Raw genomic sequence first — 23,962 nt, 5'->3', positions numbered from 1 at the left:
ATTAACGTTGTACTTATAACTATATCGAGGTGCATCTGAAACAAAATTAAATACCAATGAAAATTTCCTTTTTTCTGTAATTTAATTCAAAAAGTGAAACTTCAATATGTTCTAGATTCATTACACATTAAGTGAAATTAATCTAGAATAAACATACTTTTCAGAAGGTCGACATATCTGATTGGTTGAATGCAATATTCTAATATTTTGATATACTGGATTTTGTATTCCATGATCAATCAATCATCCAAAAAAAAGGCCTGACATTTCACTTTGTGTAATGACTCTATGAAAGTTTAACTATTTGAATGGACTTTCCATGATATTCTATTTTTTAAATGCACCTGCAGACTGCTCACTGTCAACTATTTAATCATAAAACAATGCAGGGACATCAAGATAAATTGGCAGAGATGACATCTGTTGTATAAAATGAACTGCCCCCTGACTTACGGTTTAAACTAGCAAGGCATTGTGGGAAAATGGGCCGTCTTTTACATTTTTCCATCAGTAAATCTGTGTTCGATCTCTGGGTCTACCTCTGAAAGCTGTGGGCTGGCACTTAACAGAATGACTTACACCTGGCTTGACAAAGCAGCCCCTTTACATCCTGGATTGGCGTTTATGCAACTGACTAATCCAAAGTGCCCAGGCTAGACTTTGTCATGGCTGGCTTTATCAATCATCCTGGATGTCTTTATTCCACTTTTATGCAATAGGCCCCTGGAGTAAGGTAAGTAAGCCTGATTGTAAACACCTGCCCATGAGCACATGCTGCTGTTCCAACGGTGATCATAAAAACCTGGAGTGGAGCTGAAACACCATAGCTTGTGAGAAAAAACAATAACAGAGGCTAAAAAAAATCCCGTAAATAAACTTTAATGAATTTGAAAAAAATCTCTGAAAAAAAAAAAAATTGTTTGAAACCATCCGGTTATTGAATCTAAAAGCCATACTGCTGGGACTGAGCAAATAAATAGTTGGGCCGCAATTTGCAACAAATTAAATTTTAATGAAAATTTTATTAAGAGAACAATACACCAACTTCAGGTTATCTTCATTATTATCGGTATTTCACATCTTTCTCGTTTATAATTTTGACATTATATTTAAGGTGAGACACCCCAGGTGAATAGGGATTTTTTTTAAACTTATAGATATCATCATGAAACTTTGCCAGTTGATTACTGACACTAACACAATTATTTTTTGTATTACATGTTTTTCTTTAATATTTTATTAAATATGCAAATATGGCAATAATTAACCAATTATGCGTAAATTTGGGTAATTCTTCGAGAAAAAAATCGAGATGTTGGATAAAGCCAGAGTTAAAATTTCTATTTTATTTTAAGCACATATTAGTTTCTAAAGTTTTTACCCAGATTTTGGATACAGCCTTTTTTCATTTAATAAATCAAAAAATACTATGTACATGTCTTAGAAATGCATTTTAGGCATGTTTTTAGGAGGAAAATGTATCATAAATCAGACCATTAACAATATATTAACAAATTCTTGTGTGAAAACCTTTAAAATAGTGCTATGAATGATTATAGAAAGTTTGGTTGATGTCAGTGGTCTAGAAGTTGAGATATCTTTCTCAGAGTATTGGAAAAAGCTCATTTTGAGAAAACGGCCGTTAAAGATAAAAACGTGAATTCTGCTGATAATCACTGATTAAAGCTAGAGTAATTTATTGAATTAGGCCCTACACCCCTCAATGCCATATAGGCCTACCACTGCTTAACATATATAAACCATAGCATAGTAACATTTACATCCACATGCTAATTTAAACGTGATTAATTCATTATTAGCCACTGTCTGTCAACCTGCTCCGTAGTCGGCACAGACGCTCTCTCTCCCCACCATCTCCCCTCTGATCCTCTGACAGTCTGTGTCTCTCCGACGTGATCGGCGTGATTTACATGTCTTTAACACTTCTCCCCTTCAAATGGCGATCATGTAATGTCCGTAGCCAATTGATTAAGTATTTTTTTTGTGTTGGTTTGGTATATTTTCGAAGTTTTTCCCATTTTATTTTGTGATTTTCGAGCTACCCGCGGCTAGCATCACGTGATGCCTTTTAGCGAATCACATCGTCAGAAATGTGCATTAGCCAATGAGGTCGCGTTCCTAGCATTGAATCCCTCCTCACACTTTCACGATTGGTTACTGATACAAAGGAAATGACCATATTTGGATCCGATAACGTTGCACTTGAGATTCAGAGCTTTCCAACAGTACCATGGTTATTATGATTCATACAGCGGTCGCGGTGCTGTATGTTACATTAGAATGCTCACTTTTGATGAATCTAGGAGTAAAATACAGACGCAAGCAGTCAAAGTTTAGTAAAATAAACACCTAAAACTTATATTTTGGACCTTTTATCCATACTAGTATGAAAGAAGACATGTTATGGAAGCTAAATAGACACAAATCTCAAAATTGACCAGTGCTTGAAAAACGATGTTTTTGCCTGCCGTGTCTCGCCTTAATGATATCTGCACTGATAGATTCTGTAGAAAAACCTGAATCTCGCTTTAAAGACGAGCTTGCCACAACCTTTCAACAAAGGACAAAAAAGATGACGTTGCATGAAAGTTAGCCTGAGAATTCCATGAACAGAAAATTAAATATCTGAAGGACGTATGACATGAAAATGAAAATTCTACAGGTTGAATTGGACATGAAGTTGGAAGAGAGAGCTATGATTCAAACAAGGTACAGTACTGAGACAATTGTGATTACTAATCACAGTGAAGATATAAGTAGAAAATAAAAGGTGTTCATGTTGTGTTTTGTCATTTTGTTATTCATGTGTGTCAGTATTTTAAATCACAACAACCACATTTGAAAACAGAATTGTTTTAGACACTCATTTTGTTATGCTGAATACATCTTCAATTTAAATGCATTCATCTAATAAGCTCAAGCAAAGTTGTTATTTCCAGTGCATTTTCCATATTGAAAGCGGTTTCGAAATGTAAATTCATCAAATATATGTTTTGTATAAGACCTATCCACAAGTACTCTCCTGGCTGGCCTCTGCAGTGGGAGTTGGTCTTCATTTAGATATTCCAATTAGTCCATGCTCTCTCACAAACACCACTAAACTGAAGTTAAACCTGCCTCTTTGGAGGATTAATTTACGATCAAATTTAGACCTAGAGTAGCTCTAGTCGTCCGTCTTGCAGTTGGCTTTGTTTAATCCAGAATATCTTTAATCTAGGACTATTTTAAACTCAGTCTGTGCAAGTAGCTTTGAATTAATCCAGCTCAAACAGGCATAGTCTCGGACTAGGCTTAAACCTTGTCTGTGAAACCGGCCCTATGAGACCCAAGGCAATTGCCTACCTTTGCGTAATGGCTAAATTCGCCTCTGGGCTTCTTATCGGGGGTAACTTTGGCAAGAAACCGGAACCTTGACCACTAAATTGAAACATGTATTTTTCAAAATCAACATTAAGGCCATTATTCTCATATACAATCATATGAAAAAGTTTGGGAACCCCTCTCAGCCGGCATTATAATTGACTCTGCTTTCACAAAAAAAATATAAAAGTGGTATGTCTTTAATTTACCAGGAACAGCTAAGTACTGGGATGTTTTCCAAACAAAGATTTTTTGAAAAGCAGTATTTGGTTGTATGAAATAAAATAAAATGTGAAAAACTGGCTGTGCAAAAATATGGGTACCCTTGTGGTTTTGTTGATTTTAATGCCTGTAACAGCATGTAAAACTGATGAATTTAAACACAAAGTTGGTTGGATTATGTTGTTAAAGAGGACCTATGATGCTTTTTGACTTTTATGACCTATAAACGTTGTTATGATGATTCATAGTCATGCTTAACCATACTAAATTATCAAATAATGACTTACATGCATTTCGACGTATTCCCTGCTGACCGTCTGGGGTGTCTGTGCAGAGCACTAAACACTATTCTAGCCAGTCGAGAAGTCACGTGTTCAAAGCGGTCTACCCTTTGTAACTTTGTGACGTCGCATGTAACTTCGTGAAGTCACCACGCGGATGTTTCCATGTATGGTAATGCTGTCACTTCCCTGTTCGCGTCTGCCTCGCGCCCTTATAGGTCCATGCTCGCGCTTCCCGCCACTGAAAGTGTTCCGGAAGGAAGGTAACCAATCACAACGGAGTGGGGTTTGCAGGAGGGGGGAGGGGAGCGGAGATTGCCGAAGCACAGGCGGAGGGACCGGAGATCGCCGAAGCACACACACTCAAGTGTTGACAGGACGTGCTGGATCGCCACAATAAGAGAAAGAGCTTCCCAAAAATCTACATAGTTTTTTGTGATGTGATTCGTGTCAGGTTGCTCTATAGCGGTGTAAAACAAGAAATTAAGACCAGAAAAGTAGTATAATAGGTCCTCTTTAAGCCTTGAACCTCATAGAAATGTCTGTTTAATCATGAGAAAATTTATTTTAGGTGCCTAAATGCAAGTTGCACTTCTCTTTGACTCTCTGCTGAAGTGAGACAGAATGGGATCATCAAAACTGCTCCCAAAAGATCTTAAAAACAAAGATTATTCATTATCATGGTTTAGGGGAAGGCTACAAGAAGCTTTCCCAAAGGTTTCAATTGTCAATTTCTACTGTAAGGAACGTTGTCAGGGAATGGAAGGACACAGGCACAGTTGCAGTTAAACCCAGGTCTAGCAGACCAAGAAAAGTACAAGAGCGGCATATGCGGCGGATTGTGAGAATGGTTGCACACAACCCAAAGATCACCTCCAAAGACCTGCAAGAACATCTGGCTGCAGATTGTGTATCTGTACATGGTTCAACAAATCAGTGCAATTTGCACCAAAACATCTGTATGGCCAGGTGATGAGAAGGAAGCCCTTTCTGCGCCCACGCCACAGATACAGTTGCATGGAATATGCAAAAGCTCATTTAGACAAGCCAGCTTCATATTGGAAGAAAATGCTTTGGACTGATGAGACAAAAATTAAGTTATTTGGTATTTATAAAAAGCAGATTGCACTGAATTGTTGAACAATGTACAGATACACAATCTGCAGCCAGATGTTCTTGCAGGTCTTTGGAGGTGATCTGTGGGTTGTGTGCAACCATTCTCACAATCCTCCACCTATGCCGCTCCTGTTTTTTTCTTGGTCTGCCATGCCTGGGTTTAACTGTCAATGTGCCTGTGTCCTTCCATTTCCTGACAACGTTCCCTACAGTCGAAATTGACAATTGAAACCTTTGGGAAAGCTTCTTGTAGCCTTCCCCTAAACCATGACAATGAACAATCTTTGTTGTTCAGATCTTTTGGGAGCTGTTTTGATGATCCCATTCTGTCTCACTTCAGGAGAGAGTCAAAGAGAAGTGCAACTTGCATTTAGGCACCTAAAATACATTTTCTCATGATTAAACAGACATTTCTATGAGGTTCAAGGCTTAACATCATAATCCAACCAACTTTGTGTTTAAAGTCATCAGTTTTACATGCTGTTACAGGCATTAAAATCAACAAAACCACAAGGGTACCCACATTTTTGCACAGCCAGTTTTTCACATTTTATTTTATTTCATACAACCAAATACTGCTTTTCAAAAAATCTTTGTTTGGAAAACATCCCAGTACTTAGCTGTTCCTGGTAAATTAAAGACATACCACTTTTATATTTTTTTTGTGAAAGCAGAGTCAATTATAATGCCGGCTGAGAGGGGTTCCCAAACTTTTTCATATGACTGTATAATATCCTGGTCAAGAATTGTGATTAACCCTTTAGGCGCCAAAGTCGCAAAATTGCGACAAGACGCTTTACTGAATCAAACAGCTGTTTTCTCTTAATAGAGTGTTATATGTCGTTCATACTCCCCTCCACTAGTTAGCAGACATCCCGAACTTAGACCTTAGTTCAGAAAAATGTCATACTTCAATGCAAAATGTTCGAGCAAAATCCCATCCAAAAAACATAAAAATTATTTTTAATTTTTTTGTCATATCCTCCTAGCAACTTTTTCTGGTGTTATTTGAGACTTTTGTGGTGTTTAGAAACTGACGGGAAAGCACGTATCACTCTGTTTACTCTGCTGTTTCTGTGCTCAACGAGCAGCGGGTGCTCACGGAGCCCCTACCCCGTCCAAAAGCACTCGCGGGCGGTCAGTCTCACAGAAGCTCAGCGCAGCGGTCCCAGCCTGCAGCCAGCAGAGAGGACACACACACCCGCTCCTCCTAGCGACCCTTTCTGGTGTTATTGGAGACTTTTGTGGTGTTTGGAGACTCTGATGTGAAAGCACGTATCACTCTGCTTTTACTGTGCTCAACGAGCAGCTCCCGGAGCCCCTGAGCCCCGCGCTCTCCCCTCCCCTTTACCACGTTAGGCCCCTCCACTTAACATCATTAGGCTCCTCCCCTTTACCATGTTAGGCCCCTCCCCTTTACAGCGTTAGACTCCTCCCCTTTACCATGTTAGGCCCCTCCATTTAACATAATTAGGCTCCTCCCCTTTACCATGTTAGGCTCCTCCCCTTTACCACATTAGACTCCTCCCCTTTACCACATTAGACTCCTCCCCTTTACCACGTTAGGCCCCTCCCCCTCACCATGTTAGGCTCCTCCCCCTCACCTCGTTAGGCTCCTCCCCCTCACCTCGTTAGGCTCCTCCCCTTTACAGTGTTAAGCTCCTCCCATTTACCACGTTAAGCTCCTCCCCTTTACCACATTAGGCTCCTCCCCTTTACTACATTAGACTCCTCCCCTTTACCATGTTAGGTCCCTCCCCTTTACCACGTTAGGTCCCTCCCCTTTACCATATTAGGCTCCTCCCCTTTACAGCGTTAGGCTCCTCCCCTTTACAGCGTTAAGCTCCTCCCCTTTACAGCGTTAAGCTCCTCCCCTTTACCACATTAGACTCCTCCCCTTTGCAGCATTAGGCTCCTCCCCTTACCACATTAAGCACCTCCCCTTGACATCATTAGGCCCCTCCCCTTTACCATGTTAGGCCCCTCCCCACATTAGGCTCCTCCCCTTACCACATTAGGCTCCTCCCCTTTAGCACATTATGCTCCTCCCCTTTGCAGCATTAGGCTCCTCCCCTTACCACATTAAGCACCTCCCCTTTATCACATTAGGCTCCTCCCCCTTTACCACATTAGACTCCTCCCCTTTACCACATCAGGCTCATTAGGCTCCTCCCCTTTACCATATTAGGCTCCTCCCCTTTACAGCTTTAAGCTCCTCCCCTTTACAGCTTTAAGCTCCTCCCCTTTACAGCTTTAAGCTCCTCCCCTTTACCACATTAGACTCCTCCCCTTTACCACATTAGACTCCTCCCCTTTACCACATTAGACTCCTCCCCTTCACCACATTAGACTCCTCCCCGGTACAGCATTAGGCTCCTCCCCTTTACCCTATTAGGCTCCTCCCCTTTACACCGTTAAGCTCCTCCCCTTTACCACATTAGACTCCTCCCCTTTCCCACATTAGGCTCCTCCCCTTTACCACATTAGACTCCTCCCCTTGACCACGTTAGACTCCTCCCCTTTACCACATTAGACTCCTCCCCTTTACCACGTTAGACTCCTCCCCTTTACCATGTTAGGCTCCTCCCCTTTACATCGTTAAGCTCCTCCCCTTTACCACATTAGACTCCTCCCCTTTACCACATTATGCTCCTCCCCTTTACCACATTAGGCTCCTCCCCTTTACCACATTAGACTCCTCCCCTTTGCAGCATTAGGCTCCTCCCCTTTACACCATTAGGCTCCTCCCCTTACCACATTAAGCTCCTCCCCTTTACCACGTTAGGCTCCTCCCCTTTACCACGTTAGGCTCCTCCCCTTTACCTTTATAGCCTCTCGGACCATAGGGGTCAGAGAGGCTATATTTTTTTCGCCGCCATTGCCCAAAATGTTTACGCAGGGGCGGGGCTTATTAACAAATTGGCCATAACTCCTTAACCATAAGTCCTATCATCATCAAACTTGCTGGGTATGTGCAGAAGTCATGTGGTAGCAAAAGCTTATCGAGATTAACCCATAGGGGGCGCCACAAATGCCCCCTGACTCTGATTGACCTGTATTACACTTGTACAGCTCATGGTGCTCTACAATATAGCCTCTCGGACAGTTTTTTGAATTTCCGCTAGGGGGCGCTGTTATTAAGCCCCGACTGAAGAAAGTTTGAGAGGCCACGCCCCGCACACCGTAAGTCCGATTGACTTGAAATTTCTCCCACAGGTGTATTTTAGGGTGCTCTACAAAAAAGCCTCTTGGATCATTAAAATCAACCTGGAAATATTTTCGGCTAATTAGCATAAAATGAAAAACAGGGTGTTATCCACAACTTTGTCAAGTTTTACTTTATCAACACCAAATGTCTCACGAAGCCCCGGGGGACTATGACGCACGTCTCCGAAAAATATTAGTAGGATAGCTTGGAAAACATGGCCGCCATTGACTAAAATGTTTACGCAGGGGCGGGGCTTAATTACAAATTGGCCATAACTCATTGACCATAGGTCCTATCATCATGAAACTTGCAGGATATGTGCAGAAGACATGTGGTAGCATGGCCCTCTAAGCTTGTCAAGGTTAACCCATAGGGAGCGCCACAAATGCGAAGAACATAATTCACCAATGCAATGTTTGACAGGCCACGCCCCTTTCCCCCTGACTCAGATTGACTTATCATTTGTTAGACATGTACAGCTCATGTTCCTCTACGATAAAGTCTCTCGGACCATAGGGGTCAGCCGTGATTTTTTTTCTTCCCCGATTTACACGGGCGGCCCGTACTTTCAAAATCTCCGCGGGATTTTTTAGTTTATTATTATTATTATTATTATTATTATAATGATATAATGATAATTACAATAATGAATAATAATAATAATGGAGAATAGAAGAAGAAAAGTACTGTAAAAGTTGTGGTGTGTAAAAAAATTAAAAATGAAAAAAATAAATAAAAAAACGCCTGCTGTTTACATGCGTTTTGTGTTTTAGTTCTAGTTTACAAATGTTGGCTTACAAAAAAGTGGGCATCATTACAAATAGATGGAGGGGGTGAATCTGATGAAATAAGTTCAACTCTCTTTCAAAATATCAGGTATTTCATGGAAATTACATAATCCAATATGGCCCTTTTGAATATTTTTCAGTATTTGGCCCTCAGTGAAAAAAGTTTAGACACCCCTGATGTAGACATACATTCTAAGGTAATAAAAGATACAACTTTTATTTTCAAGCAATTATACACAAAGTAAAACATTACTTATGAATATTACTGTATACTCAATTTGTATTAAATCTGTTCTGCAAAAAGACAATTCCCTTTACACACTGCACCTTTATAGGTAGGAAAAATGTGTTCTAACTTATGTGCCACTGCAATAGTTACAGTTACTGCATGAGTAACAGTCAACATTTCCCTCAGCTCAAGCAATGTGAAGAAATAATATCACAATATTTACAACAATAATAATAAACGTACCACAGTGGCCTCCGTTCTCCACGCATTAAGTGATAGCTACATCTCAAAGGAAGGGCTGTGACTGGAGGGATGTTGTTGTATACACTCCAGAATGTCTGCAAACACAAAAACAAGACAGGTGGAAAAGAGTTGGTTTTCTCTCCAATAGACAGTTACTGTTTAGTGATACAATAGCAAAAGGCCTCCTTTTCTCAATGTACTTTTGGTTGGTAAATACTCCAGTAAGGCTTCAACAGACATTCACATACAATCAGAGTTTGACTTTCTGTAGGTATCAGCGTACTCACACTGAACCTTATGCCTCGTTTCCACCGAGTAGAGCGGGTCAGGTCCGCCTATTTTGGCTTTTCAAAAGTTGGGTAGGGTCCCAAAATAAGAGCGCTTAACCGCTTTTGAGCCGCTCCTATTTCCGGTACTCCTCTGTTGGGGTACCAGCTGTCTGAAAGGGTGCCGAAAAGGTGGAGCTACACACTGCCATCCTTTGATCGGTCGAAAGAATCATTTCCGCGGAAGAGTGAAGAGAGTCTTGTGTTTAACGAAAAATTACAGCGCAGCACTCTGCTTATTGTGTGGTGTTTTTCTCTTCATTAAATCAATCAGTGGGCTACACTATGTCCCGCTGCTACGATGTCACCATAGTTACGTAGCTGCCGCGGCCAGCGCTGTTTGCTCACTGTCTCTGTTGGCATGCATCGAGCCGTCTCTGTGAATTTACCGGCGTAATACGCTCACAACACGGGGGGAATAAATATAGGAGCGGCTGGTTTGGCCAAGCAAAAAACGAGAGACCGCTGGCTTGACTGCAGTCCACGGCCCGATACATTGACCCATATTCAGGCGGCGGCTATCGCCATCCAGCCTCAAACCTGCCCTACCAGTTATAGGGTCAGCGGTGGAAACACCTCCAGATTTAGCGTAAACTAGCTGTCCCGCTCTAAGCCGCTCCAATCCGTCCCGCTTTGTTCGTGGAAACGAGGAATTAGGCCTGTTCCACTTCTATCTTTATAAAAATTAGCAATGTAAACAAAACATAGATTTGGCTTGAGTATATTGTCTCATCTTTGTATCAGAATATCTGTCAATTAGTTGGGCTGGTTTTAATCCATCCATCCCTCCCCTCACACATCTATTTTATAAACGTTACACATTTGCAGTAACAATAACAACAGTTTGAAACTGTATGGTGTCAATAACCCATGCTTTACATAACATTTCATGATAAAATGTCTAGATTTGTTTTCTAGAGCAGCGGTTTTCAAACTGTGGGGCGCGCCCCCCAAGGGGGGGCGCGGATGAATATGTAAAAAAAAAGAAAACTAAAAGAAAAAAAAAAAAAAAAAAATTCGTTTTTCTTTTTTATACTAAGATCACGGCATAGCTGGACACAAGTCCTTCTGCTTCGTTCCCCTCACTGCATTTAAATGCATTCAGTAAATTACAGAGAAATAGGTCTCGTTAAAGAAAAAGAGCACCAAGCCCAACCCAGAGGACCCTGCATACATTTTGTTTATTTTAAATTAATATTTTTATGGAAAATCCATGTGTCCTTCTTCAATAGCTTCTAATTCATCAGACCCAGTGTCTCCAAATTATTTGTTCACACAAAATTCCTCATATTTAGCCTCTTAATTGTCCTCTCAAAGTGCACCAGATTCATGCATTTCACTTTAAAAAGGTGAAAAAAAATCTCCCGGGGGGGCATACCCCCGGACCCCCCTAGGAGGGTCTGGTTCTCCACTGGCTACTATTCTCCTCCATTGGACATTGGAGGCACTAGCGAAAAAACACTGGGTGTGTGAATGACATTTAACTAGTCAATAATTTGGGCAAGTCTGTCTGCCTATCTTTCTCACTCCGATGCACACTCAGTCAGTATTATCCATGCTTAAAGGAAGCAGGATTAAAACACTGGATGAAGATGTTAAAATGTATTAAATGTGTTTAAAAACGCACAAAAATGTTTAGAATGTTTCAAAAACATGTTTAAATTTGTAAAATAATTATTATTTTTTTTTGGGGGGGGTGCTCCGCTGAAATTTGTTCTCTGAGGGGGGGCTCACTCTCTCACACTTTGAAAACCCCTGTTCTAGAGAGTTGTGCCAATCTGCTGCTTAGGCCCTTCATTCTGAAACCAAATCTCACCTGGACAGTTTGCACGGTGTAAATCTTCTTCAGGTTGGATTCACATTCTGCAGCCGTCGTGCCTGGTAATGACCTACAAAAACAAGTGAAAACGTGTTTGTTTTAGTCCACAGTGATGATACAGTGAACTGCTCACACACAAAGCACGGTCACCATTCATGTTTGGGGTTTTGTTTTGAATTAGAGTTGCCAAGCTTTTGAACTGAATTATAAAAAGGTTTTTTTTTTCCAGGAAGGTTTAGAAAAAAATATCTCCATGTAGCCTGTCTTCATGCCTTTACAAAGTAGCCTATGGTTCAACTTCTATAGTTAAGAAATTAGCCTAAATGGATTCCAAACTTTTTTAAATCCTGGCTTCTTTTGAAATATACTTTTGCATGATCGTAAACATCCTTTTCCAATCAACCTTTTGATCCAATAACCCAACAACAGTGCCTACCTACACTGAAGTTACAGATGCTAAGCTGTTTTAATTAAGGCGGTCAAGACTTCTGAATGACCAATGTGTCCCATCTCTTTGTCTGACCAGCAGTCCAACTTCTAAGTACATTCTTCATAAAATAATAAAGATATACTTTGTCATTTGTGCTCGGTAAAACAATTGTAATGGTTATAAACTCATTGTTTTAGTTGATGAAGTATTAAGTTGACTCTAATCGCTTCAGTCTTCATTAGGGTATGTGGTCTCTTCAGTCATTTCATAAAAAGGTTTCAGGAGTTAATAAAGCCCTCCTTTCGAGTCAACACATTAAAGATGACTAGCCAAACTAAACCCCTGTATTATTCAAACTGTGGAAACCTAGCTCCAAGGCAATAGGATAAAACAATAAACAAAGTATTAGAAACAATTGACATTCCCACGACCTCATACAAGAGAAGGGTCATGTAACATAGGCTACATTTGAATGAATGACGAATAGTTATAGACACTGACAGACAGTGTCATTAGCATGGCTACAATGTAATACATTGTATTAAAATGAAGGTTACACTAACCTATAATTGAGTCTGCCGGAAAAAGCCTGTATTGTTTTGTTAAAACATCCAAACCCTCTCTTGCCTCCCTGCTGGGACACACACAGCTATAGTCACTTGAATTGAACGTTAGATAACCAAACCAATGGCGAGGCAAACACATCCGCTGTGTTACGTAGGAGCCATTGCCAACATAGCTGTGACAAAGCTAGACAAGTTATAGCGTTGCTAACTTTTCTGGGCTGTCAGAATTGGTACAGTGCATAGAAGGAGGTCAGTAAGAAGCAAACACAAACGTTGCTCCGCTACATTTGTTCCTGGAGGCCTGTAGGTAATGCTGTGGCCCTCAATGAGAAATATTTTCCCCCACTTCCATTCCTGCAACTCGACCGGGGCTCTAACACTGTGAGACAATGAGGCAGAGGGTCAAACAGACTAGTACCTGTCCAGCCAAAATGTCCAGGGCGAGTGCAGCGGCAGCGTTGTCGCGTCGTCTTCTTGGTGTTTCTTTGTGATATTTTTTTCCAACTCTTTCTCGTCGATGTCAATGTTGTTTTCAGGGGAAAGTGTCTGTCCGCTCAGGGCCCCTCTGTCCATTGTAACACCAGTCTGACCCGCCGGAACCGCCATTACAGCAGGGCAACAAAGCTAACGACGTTAAAATCCGCTGTGCAAAACTCCGTAATTATAATTAAAAAGGGAGACCCGGTTCGGCTTTTTTCTCAAGATACAGACCGACACACACTTTTCCGTCTACCGCCTGCTGACGTATCTGCGTCACTGGGCAGCATCGTCGCGGTTGGTCCATCCCAGAGAGCAGGGAAAACGAACGTACGGGTAACATCTCACTCTGACTTTTTTTCTCGGTAGCAGAAACTTGAATTACAGATCTGCCACTATCATGGAATATGGCTAAAGAACAATATTTATTTCTAACTTTTTAATATATTTGGTTTGTATTAGCTAGGCCTACATTTATTTTCAGAAATGTTTGAATAGGCTACATATGCAAATTTGGCAATGTCCTAAAAATGTTTTGTCGTGTTTCAAAGAAGAATATGTAGGCTATCATAAATCATAAATCATAAATCATAAATCAAACAATTAACATCACATGAACAAATCCTTCTGAAATATCCTTAGAATAGTGCTAATAACATGTATGGAAAGTTTAATTGATGTAAGTGCTTTAAAAGTTGAAAGTTTTGGTTCAGATTAGGCTTTTTGAAAAAAAAAATATAATGATAGAGTTAATGGCCGTTAAATATGGTTGTAAAGGAGAAATATGCAGACAAGCTTTAGTAAACACCAGACATTTTATTTATGCAGATTTCATGTAAGCTAAATGGACAAAAATATCAAAATGGACCAGTGCTTGATAAACAATGTTTTCTCCTTCAACTACCAGTTTAGAAAAAGATCTGCATGATGAAAATTAGCCTACGTGGCTAAATCTGGCACATTTAATGATGAACGCTGGTGCTCATGTTTATTTATGTGTGCTGTCCCTTTCAAAAAAAGAAATCTAATTTTGACTGTACGTCTAGTAGGATTTGGCTTTAAAATGTAGGTAGCTTTTATGGATTGAGGTAACCACAAGTTCTTTGCACTGCAGTGCACAATTTTTTTTGAGGAGTTTGATGTGAATGCTGGCAATTGCGCCATTCTAACTGTCAAGAGCTGCACAGAGGATTAAGCAAAATGTTTCATTTTTTGCTGTTGAGTGAGACTTTCTCTCATTACACTATCTTCATTCTCAAGCCCCTTTTTAGTTTTTTAGAGTCTTTGGTGAAAGTACTTTGCAAGCTCAAACAAGGGACCTGTAGGTGAAGGCCTCTCTCCAGGGACCATGTAAACTAATGGAGCTATAGTAGGCCTCGCAAACACACTCTCTTCTAAGGAAAGACTATGTTTATGTTTTAATGACACAATCTCCAATTAGTGAAGGTGTTTTAATTTGGCCAAAGTGTTAAATTTGTTCTTTTGGCATTTAGGCACTCAGGAAAGCAAGAAGTGAGGTTTCACAGCGCAGGCACTGTTTAATCTCCGCTTTAACCCAAACATGTTAGTACATTTTGTATCATACATTTCACAAAATCAAAAAAAGGCTGTATCCAAAATCCATTCTGTAAAATCTTTGTGGGCCTACATTAATACGTTGTAAAAAAGAGAAATGTACACATAATTAGTTGGATTTTGCCAAATGTATCAGACAAACAACATCAAGGGCTATTATGCCTGATTTCTTCTAAGCTCATGATGTTCATCCAAGCTACCTGCAGGGGGCACTGGTGAATCACTCAAGCAGCAGGTGCAACCTCCTTCTCAAATGTCGGTAACTGTAGTCTAAAGTACAAGTACAAGTTCTGCTGGGAGACTGTGGCTGTGTCTTGATTCAGGGGTTGCACCCTACGTAGGCTGCATTTGAAGACCGATTGTGTCATAGCGGCGCGCAAATGCTGTCTCGTTTGCAAGGCTCCTTGCAAGGCTCCTCATATGCGGCCGAGAAATGCAGCCTTCGTTTCACGGTTTTGAAGGCTGCATCAGATGGATCCTTCGTGGCCCAACATATCCCAAGATTCATTGCGTTTTTTTCAGAGATGGCATAAAATAAAATAAAAAATAACAAAACAGCAACGTGTTGCTCCATCTTCTTAACTTTTATCTTCCTTTCTTTTTTTCTTGTACTTTTTTTTCTTTTCGTCTGGTAGGCAACTTCTTTTTCTTTTTTCCTCCGTTGACAAGGCTGTCTCCGTTGGCAGCAATCAGGGTTGCTAGGCAGCACAGGAGCGGCGAGTCGTCACGCAAGGTAACGGCTTGTTACGTAAACCGGAAATGCTCGTAAACGGAGACCTGCGGAGACCATCTCGTTTAACAAGGCTCGTTGGCCTTAAAACCGGCCTTAAAACCGGCCTTCATAGGCTATAGCCTTCATAGACCGCGAGACTGCGTCCTACGTAGGCTGCAACCCCTGAATCAAGACACAGCCTGAGAGATCTCAAACATGAGTAGCGACTGAAATCAATCTGTTAGTTTTTTTTCCTCTTCCTGTGGACTCCAGTTATCCTCCAAGTCATTTGTGTGTGTGTGTGTGCTTGCCCATCTCCTCACCAATCAGTTTGTGCATTTCAGGTGGTGCAATGTCTAGGGTGCATTCAAATGCACTGCACACTATACTGCACTTTCCATTATATTACAGAGCTATGCCATACCATTTATTCTGCATTGGTGCTATATGTGACCCTGGCCAATCGTGTGCACTGTTCACTTGGAAATTTTACAAAGTCTAAGACAGGGGTGTCCAAACTACGGCCCGCGGGCCCGCTTTTTATTGGCCCGCGGCCGATTTTAAAAATATAATGTAATATGGCCCTTTTTTTTTGCATTTCTTAGTTAACCCACTAGTGCAGGGGTGTCAAAACTGATTGATTGGCCCGTGGCACATTTTAAAAATATAATGTAATATGGCGCTTTTAATTTTTAAATAATTTAAATGCACTCATTATACATTCCCACGACCTCATACAAGAGAAGGGTCATGTAACATAGGCTACATTTGAATGAATGACGAATAGTTATAGACACTGACAGACAGTGTCATTAGCATGGCTACAATGTAATACATTGTATTAAAATGAAGGTTACACTAACCTATAATTGAGTCTGCCGGAAAAAGCCTGTATTGTTTTGTTAAAACATCCAAACCCTCTCTTGCCTCCCTGCTGGGACACACACAGCTATAGTCACTTGAATTGAACGTTAGATAACCAAACCAATGGCGAGGTAAACACATCCGCTGTGTTACGTAGGAGCCATTGCCAACATAGCTGTGACAAAGCTAGACAAGTTATAGCGTTGCTAACTTTTCTGGGCTGTCAGAATTGGTACAGTGCATAGAAGGAGGTCAGTAAGAAGCAAACACAAACGTTGCTCCGCTACATTTGTTCCTGGAGGCCTGTAGGTAATGCTGTGGCCCTCAATGAGAAATATTTTCCCCCACTTCCATTCCTGCAACTCGACCGGGGCTCTAACACTGTGAGACAATGAGGCAGAGGGTCAAACAGACTAGTACCTGTCCAGCCAAAATGTCCAGGGCGAGTGCAGCGGCAGCGTTGTCGCGTCGTCTTCTTGGTGTTTCTTTGTGATATTTTTTAACTCTTTCTCGTCGATGTCAATGTTGTTTTCAGGGGAAAGTGTCTGTCCGCTCAGGGCCCCTCTGTCCATTGTAACACCAGTCTGACCCGCCGGAACCGCCATTACAGCATTGCATTCAAATGCACTGCACACTATAGGAAAATCCACATAATGCTGTTTGTGCCTGCACTTTCCATTATATTACAGAGCTATGCCATACCATTTATTCTGCATTGGTGCTATATGTGACTCTGGCCAATCGTGTGCACTGTTCAGTCTAGCAACCCTGATTGCTGCCAACGGAGACAGCCCTGTCAACGGAGGAAAAAAGAAAAAGAAGTTGCCTACCAGACGAAAAGAAAAAAAAGTACAAGAAAAAAAGAAAGGAAGATAAAAGTTAAGAAGATGGAGCAACACATTGCTGTTTTGTTATTTCTTATTTTATTTTATGCCATCTCTGAAAAAAACGCAATGAATCTTGGGATATGTTGGGCTGCGAAGGATACATCTGATGCAGCCTTCAAAACCGTGAAACGAAGGCTGCATTTCACGACCGCATATGAGGAGCCTTGCAAGGAGCCTTGCAAACGGGACAGCCTTTGCGCGCCGCTATGACGCAATCGGTCTTCAAATGCAGCCTTCGTAGGCTGCAATACCCATGCAATACCTGAATCAAGACACAGCCATAGTCACCCTTAATTAAACTTGCAGCAAAACAATCTAATTAACTAGAACTGCAAGCAGTTGTGGACGGGGGCCAAGCCTCCCGTGCGACTCGGGATCGGGCGTTGACGTCCGCGGCGCCGGCCCCTCGCTTCACGGAATCCGGGGATGTAAAGTTTTTGAATGTGGGATGTTTGGTTTGGGAGTTATAGACCAAAAGGCAAAAAAATTGCAGAGAAAGATGCTCAAGTGTGTTTTTGGCGCCCCCTTTTGGAGCAATTTAAGGAAAAAGTAGAACCAACCTGAGAACCGTAGGACAAACACAAGTGTGAAGTTTGGTGTTAATAGGATGAATCGTTATGGATTTAGGAGCAGTTTGGTACAAGGTAGCTAATGTGCAAATCTTTAAAGCGCTACCGTTTTGTCTTCCGACGGTCGTAGAAAAATTCTTTATACAACTTTTGCTCGTGGGAGTCGGTAGAGCATAATGCTTTTGGTTTCGTCCAAATTGGGCAAAAACTGTAGGAGGAGTGTATTTTGGTGACTGACACAGTTTTTGCGATGTAGCGAAAAAAAATCCCATACGCAAATGGGCGTGGCCTATCTCAAAAGATGCAGCTGACTTGTGGGCATCTGTGGATATAAAGTTTTTGACTGTCGGACTTTCGGTGCGGAAGTTATAGCCCAAAACGCCTTTTCCTTTGTTGTAGCGCCACCTAGTGGCCGGGATGTCTGAATTTTTTCGTCTGCGTACCAGGCACAGACCTGGATCAGCCATGCAAGTGGCATGTCCCAACCCTTTACGGTTTGGGCTGCAGCACCAGTTTTACGCGGAGAAAAATAATAGGAAGAAGAAGCAGAAGAATAATCCCTACAAAAACAATAGGGTTCCCTGCCCAGCAGGGCTATGGAACCGCGTTGCTCTGCAAAACGCGGTCCCAGGCCCTTCTCGGGCTTGGCCCCCTAATTACAATGGGTGATGTGTTCCTCCCTAACTTGAATTTCTTTCTAACTTTCTAACCATACATGCGAGCGGACGTGCGTCGCATTTGCTAGATGCTGCTGTGTAGAAACACCGATAGACCTGTATATATTGGAGCTCCCACCTCTGCTTGCCTCTTATCTCCACTCAGCCTAGGCATGTCCGTTTTTGTAGACGAGACTACAGTGGCTCTTTTTAGCTGTCTTGATGAGGCATCGGAAGCGTAATTGCGCACTGTCTTGTTTTTTAATTCCTCAAGACGAGCGCGAGACCTCGGCCATAGGGTGAAATTGAGACGTGCTTGTCTGCTGAATGGACGCCTTCCGAGATGGCTCATCATAAACCCGAGCATGATGCAGGCTGCCTCTGTCCAGCACGGATTGGAACAGGAACATACAGTGCGTGTTCTGTGCAACCGAACACTTGTGAGATGAAGGACAAGAAGAAAAGGAAGAAACACTGAATGCTTTGTAGTTTGTTTTTGGTGCATGGGGATGATCACGGGACAGCAGCATGGATTGTGAACGGATGCGTTAGAGTGGAATGTGCTCCAGAGTGGGGCGGCAGATCGATATGTGTTATTTTCTTTCAACTATGGCAGGATAGGATATATGATGTGGGGATATGCATTAATACCTCGGCTGCAAATATGGCAATGGCAAACACAAGTGAGTTTTGGGGGATCGTCAGCAGCCCGTCCTTACAGACGTATGCGTCCACGACGGCCTCTGCGGTCAAGCTTGCCGCCCTGGGACTAATCATGGGCATCAGCCTGCTGGGCAGCGCGTCGCTGTCTTTGCTGCTGTTAAAGGACAGCTCCCTACACAAGGTGCCCTACTTCTTCCTCCTGAACCTGTGCCTGGCGGACGTGGTGCGCTCCGCCGTCTGCTTCTCCATAGTGATGGCGACATTCATCAGTGGCGGCTCCGCCTGGCCGTACGGCGCGGTCAGCTGCAAGCTCGCCGCCTTCCTGTCGGTGCTCTGCTTCCACGTCGCCTTCCTGCTCTTCTTCGTCAGCGTCACGCGCTACATGGCGATCGCCCACCACCGCTTCTACTACAAGCGCATGAACCTGTGCGCGGCGGTCATCTGCATGGTGTGGACCATCTCCGTGGCCATGGCGTTTCCACCGATGTTCGATGTGGGCACCTACAAGTTCATACGGGAGGAGGAGCAGTGCACCTTCGAGCACCGCTACGTGAAGGTGAACGACAATGTGCTTTATGTTGATGCTGGCTGTTATTGTTGGGACGACCCATGTGCTTTACGTCAAGATGCTGTGCTTTGTTTACGATCACCGCAAGATGAAGCCCGCTCAGCTGGTGCCCGCCATCAGCCAGAACTGGACCTTCCACGGACCCGGGGCGACCGGGCAAGCCGCCGCCAATTGGATCGCAGGCTTCGGCCGAGGACCCACACCTCCCACGTTGGTTGGCATCAGGCAAGCTTCTTCGCACCACCTCGGTATTAACAGGAGGCTGCTGGTGCTGGACGAGTTTAAGATGGAGAAACGCATAGGGAAAATGTACTATATGATCACGCTGACTTTTCTCGTGCTGTGGCCTCCGTACATAAGCGCGTGTTACCTGAGGATATTCGTGCGCGGCGCCCCGGATCCGCAGCTCTACCTGACCGCGGCGGTGTGGATGAGCTTCGCCCAGGCGGGAGCGAACCCCATCATCAGCTCAACAAGGAGCTCCGGATGCGCCCAGCTGCCAGGGAACACAAACACCCACGGATCCATACATATGTGTCATCTGAGCTATACTGCACTGGCTGCTCCCCCAAAACATACTGCCAAGACACATTACATGATCTCGTTTCAGAATGTACACAGACAGTGTTTGTTCACACAGTGAGACAGGGGTGTTGTGTGGAGGGTGAACCAACTTCAATTTACCCTTTAATTTCTCACAATGATCCCACCCAATATTTTCATTTGCCAAGGAGTAGAAAATGAGTATGTTAATTCTACAATAGCTTAATTTACTAAATCAGAATCAGACTAATTAAATTGTGTTACACAAATAAAGCTGATTTGATCTTTTAATGTACACCTCTGCATGTACAAGTATAGCCTCTATGACATGTCATGTCATGTACTTGGAGACAGTGTATGCCCTATTTAGTATATTAAAGGGACTCTACCTTTGTCGCATTTGAGAATTACAGCACAATCATAACATCCCGCCTTCCTCCAATGCCCCACCCCATCATTCCCGGTGTTTTTTTTTTAAAGAAACTTTATTTACACAAGCAGACTTACAACGTACTGCCTCCGCGCACGCACGTGAGTTATATTAAGGTAAGGTAAGGTAACTTTATTTGTACCCGAGGGTAGATTTGGTTGCAGTTAAAAAGAATTGGCTGCTTACACACACAGACAACAGACAACATTAACAATATCGACAGACAGTGACATACAAGTGACAACAGTGCTCCAGACATAGGAACATGGAATAAAAGCATACACAAAGGTATTACTATCAAAAGATAAATACTGAATACAAGCCATCATGGCAAATACAAAAAACAAGGTCAGAATAAATAAATAGATGAAGAAGGCCGTACAGTCCATTTAATAAATTAGTGTGTAGCTTAATTAATTACTATTTAATGTTTTGACAGCTGAGGGAACAAAACGGCCTCTGTATCTCTTTGTTTTGCAGGCAGGCATTTTGTACCTTCGGCCTGATGTTAGAAGTTGAAATTCACCATATAGTGGGTGGGATCCATCTTCCAAGATAGACCCAGCTAGTCTCTGTAGCTGCCTTGTATGCAGGGATTCTGGGTTCAGCTGTGGCTCTCCAATCAGCCTACTAGCCCACCTTACAATTTGGTTCAGGGAATTCTTATTTTTTAGGGATAGGTTACTGAACCAAGACAACAGGCTAAAGGATATGACAGATTCAATGAAGCAGCGGTAGAACATGGTTAGCATTTTACTGTCAATGTGAAATGAGGAGAGTTTCCTCAGACAATATAAACGCTGATTCCCCTTTTTGTACACAGCTTCACAGTTTGTCTCAAAGTTTAGCTTATTGTCGATGATGCGGTCCCAAGGTATTTATAGTTGTCTACACACTCAACAGTCTGACCCTTTACGGCCCCCACACACATCCTGCGTCTACCTCTGGAGCGCGTCGCGTTACCTTACTGCTGCCTCTCTCGGACTTTTCTCGGACAGACATGCAACGTCTCAGCAGTTGCTGCTGCTGCAGCGCTGCTTCTAAAAGCCCTATCTTTCTATATAGAGTTTTCATAGATAATTCCCATTAAAAATGAAGTTCTTTCATGTCATCTATGATGCATATGATTTATATTGAGTCTGGACAGTAATCCGTGCGCCCCATTGCCATTTTTTTTCTTTTTTTTTGCCATATTTTCGCTTGTTGGAAGTTTTATTTTGAAGGGGACACACCTGGAAATGGTGAAACTACAGCGAAATATGCCAGTATGAAGTCAATGCGACTCTCAGCAGAGTATGTCAAAAATCACTTTACTGATTTATACGGGAGAGAGAGAGGGGGGTGTGGTCGGGGAAGAAGAAGGCCGTAGACACAAATAGAGCAACGGAAAACTGTTGCGCTCATCATGATCTTTTTTATTTCTTCACTATATTGGATCTCTATATGTGTCATTTATCCAAAAATGAAATGCCAGAACTAATTGAAAATTAGGTTTTAAATCCCTCAGATTTTGATTGCACAATTAAATCGTGAAATAAAGGGATTATTCGCGTATACGACTGAGGGATGTTTTATTTTGAAATAAACACACCGGGTAAACGTGTAACTAGAGTGAATGCTGCTGGTATGACTGTCAGCAGAGTATTTCTCTATCAGTTAAAGCACAGAGACGCGAGAGAGACGCGCTGCTCTCAGAAAAAAATAGGCGAGCCTCCTGAGGTGAAGGGGAGCGTCGCTGCAGACGTGCCTCCGACGCGCCTCAGCAGTGCGTCTGAGGTTGGATGTGTGCTCGCTCTACGTTGATTTCACAGTCTGTGACAAAAAGTCAGACGCAGACGCGAGGTAGACGCGCAGTAGAGGTAGGATGTGTGTGGGGGCCGTTATGCTGGTGAGTTCCTTAGCACTGGGGAGTTTCCGGAAATCTATGTGCATGTCTTTTGTTTTTAAAATGTTCATATGTAGAAAGGACCGATCACACCAGTCTACAAAATCCTGAGAGACTGGGCCATGGCCTGTTTCATCCCCTTGAAGCAGGCTTACAATGACAGAATCATCTGCATACTTTAAAATAAATCTGTCTTCCCTGTTGCTGCGGCACATGTTTGTGTAAAGGATGAACAGGAGAGGGGACAGAACACACCCCTGAGGGGAGCCAGTGGAGGAGCAGATCTGGTCAGACAGTACTCCATTGACTCGCACTCTTTGTGTCCTATTGGTTAAAAAGTCTAAAACCCAGCCAACAAGATTTTTACTCAAATCAAATTGCTCTAAAAGTCTTTCTGTTAAGATGTGGGGTTGAATTGTATTAAAAGCAGAGGAGAAATCTATAAATAAAAGCTGAGCGTGTGTTCCTTTACCTTCCAGGTGTTTAAAAAGCATGTTCATCAGAGTGACTGTGGCATCCTCGACACCTCTGTGTGGCCTATAGGCAAACTGCAATGGGTCAATATCAGACTCTGTTTTCTTTAAAATTTCATTTCTCACTAATATTTCAAAAGCTTTCATGACAATAGATGTCAGAGCAATAGGCCTAAAATCATTCAGATTTTTGGGGCGGCTTGTCTTGGGAACTGGAACGGCTACCGCATCTTTCCAACATTTTGGGACATGCTGATTTTGAAGGGATTTATTGAAGATGTAATGAAATATTGGACTAAGTTCTCTAGAACACAACTTAACCAGTCTACCACATATATTGTCAGGTCCATGGCTTTTATTTGGATTTATGGAAGAGAATACCTTTTCAATATTTCCCTCTTCAATTGTGAAGTGGTTCTGGTCAGCTAATTTATGACTGAGCTCCTGTTTTTCTTCACTGAAATCATAAGTGTCAAATCGGGAAAAGAAATGATTAAGACCATTTGCAAGGTCAGTCTGTGTCAAAACCCTCTAAAGTGACAGTGCTTACATTCTTTGAGTTACTAGTGCCTGCAATGGCTTTCATACTTGACCATGCTGAGCCCAGGTTATTTGCAGCCATTTTATTTTCCAGAATAATGTTATAGTCCTGTTTTGCCCTTAGAATTTCCATTTTCACATCTTTCGTGGCTTCATACAATTCAGAGGCAGTCTCATGTTTGAAAGCACGTTTCTTAGTCTGTATGCTGGATTTGACAGATTTTGTCACCCATGGCTTGTTATTAGTGTACATTTTTATCCTTTTAGATGGTTTTATCATGTCTCTACAGAATGTGGCATAAGAACATGTTACATCGGCTAACTCATCTAAGTCCCCCCACTTGCCTCTATAAACATATCCCAATTAGTACAGTCAAAACAGGCTTGTAGACACTGCACAGACTCTTCTGTCCAGTTTGTAATGTCCTTTGTAGAGACCTTTTCCCTCTTCAGTACAGTTCTGTATGTGGGCATGAGGTACACACAGTTGTGGTCTCCGTGGCCCAGAGGA

General features: G+C 42.3%; 2 protein-coding genes across 2 annotated transcripts in view; one reads left to right on the top strand and one right to left on the bottom strand.

The window, feature by feature from the left end:
- Positions 1 to 13,343, bottom strand: part of LOC307249066 (eukaryotic translation initiation factor 4E type 3-like) — a 31,146-nt gene extending 17,803 nt beyond the window's left edge. The window contains exons 1-3 of the mRNA XM_080025678.1: positions 13,028 to 13,343; positions 11,611 to 11,683; positions 9,469 to 9,563 (exon numbers count right to left, since the gene is read on the bottom strand). Coding sequence (XP_079881804.1) covers positions 9,469 to 9,563; positions 11,611 to 11,683; positions 13,028 to 13,215 — 356 coding nt within the window. The 5' untranslated portion in view covers positions 13,216 to 13,343. The remainder of the gene's footprint in view (positions 1 to 9,468; positions 9,564 to 11,610; positions 11,684 to 13,027) is intronic.
- A 5,676-nt stretch (positions 13,344 to 19,019) lies between these two features.
- gpr27 (G protein-coupled receptor 27) lies at positions 19,020 to 22,773 on the top strand (the record flags this gene model as incomplete). The annotated part of the gene is given in 4 exon segments (XM_080026652.1): positions 19,020 to 19,582; positions 19,584 to 20,044; positions 20,047 to 20,114; positions 22,666 to 22,773. Coding segments are annotated over 4 exon segments (1,200 nt in total).
- Positions 22,774 to 23,962: the final 1,189 nt, after the last annotated feature.

The sequence above is a fragment of the Ammodytes marinus genome (genome assembly GCF_949987685.1).
Source record: "Ammodytes marinus genome assembly, chromosome: 4".
Lineage (NCBI taxonomy): Eukaryota > Metazoa > Chordata > Actinopteri > Uranoscopiformes > Ammodytidae > Ammodytes > Ammodytes marinus.
The sequence above is the reverse complement of the archived record's forward strand: the minus strand, read 5'-3'. Positions and strand labels throughout refer to the sequence as shown.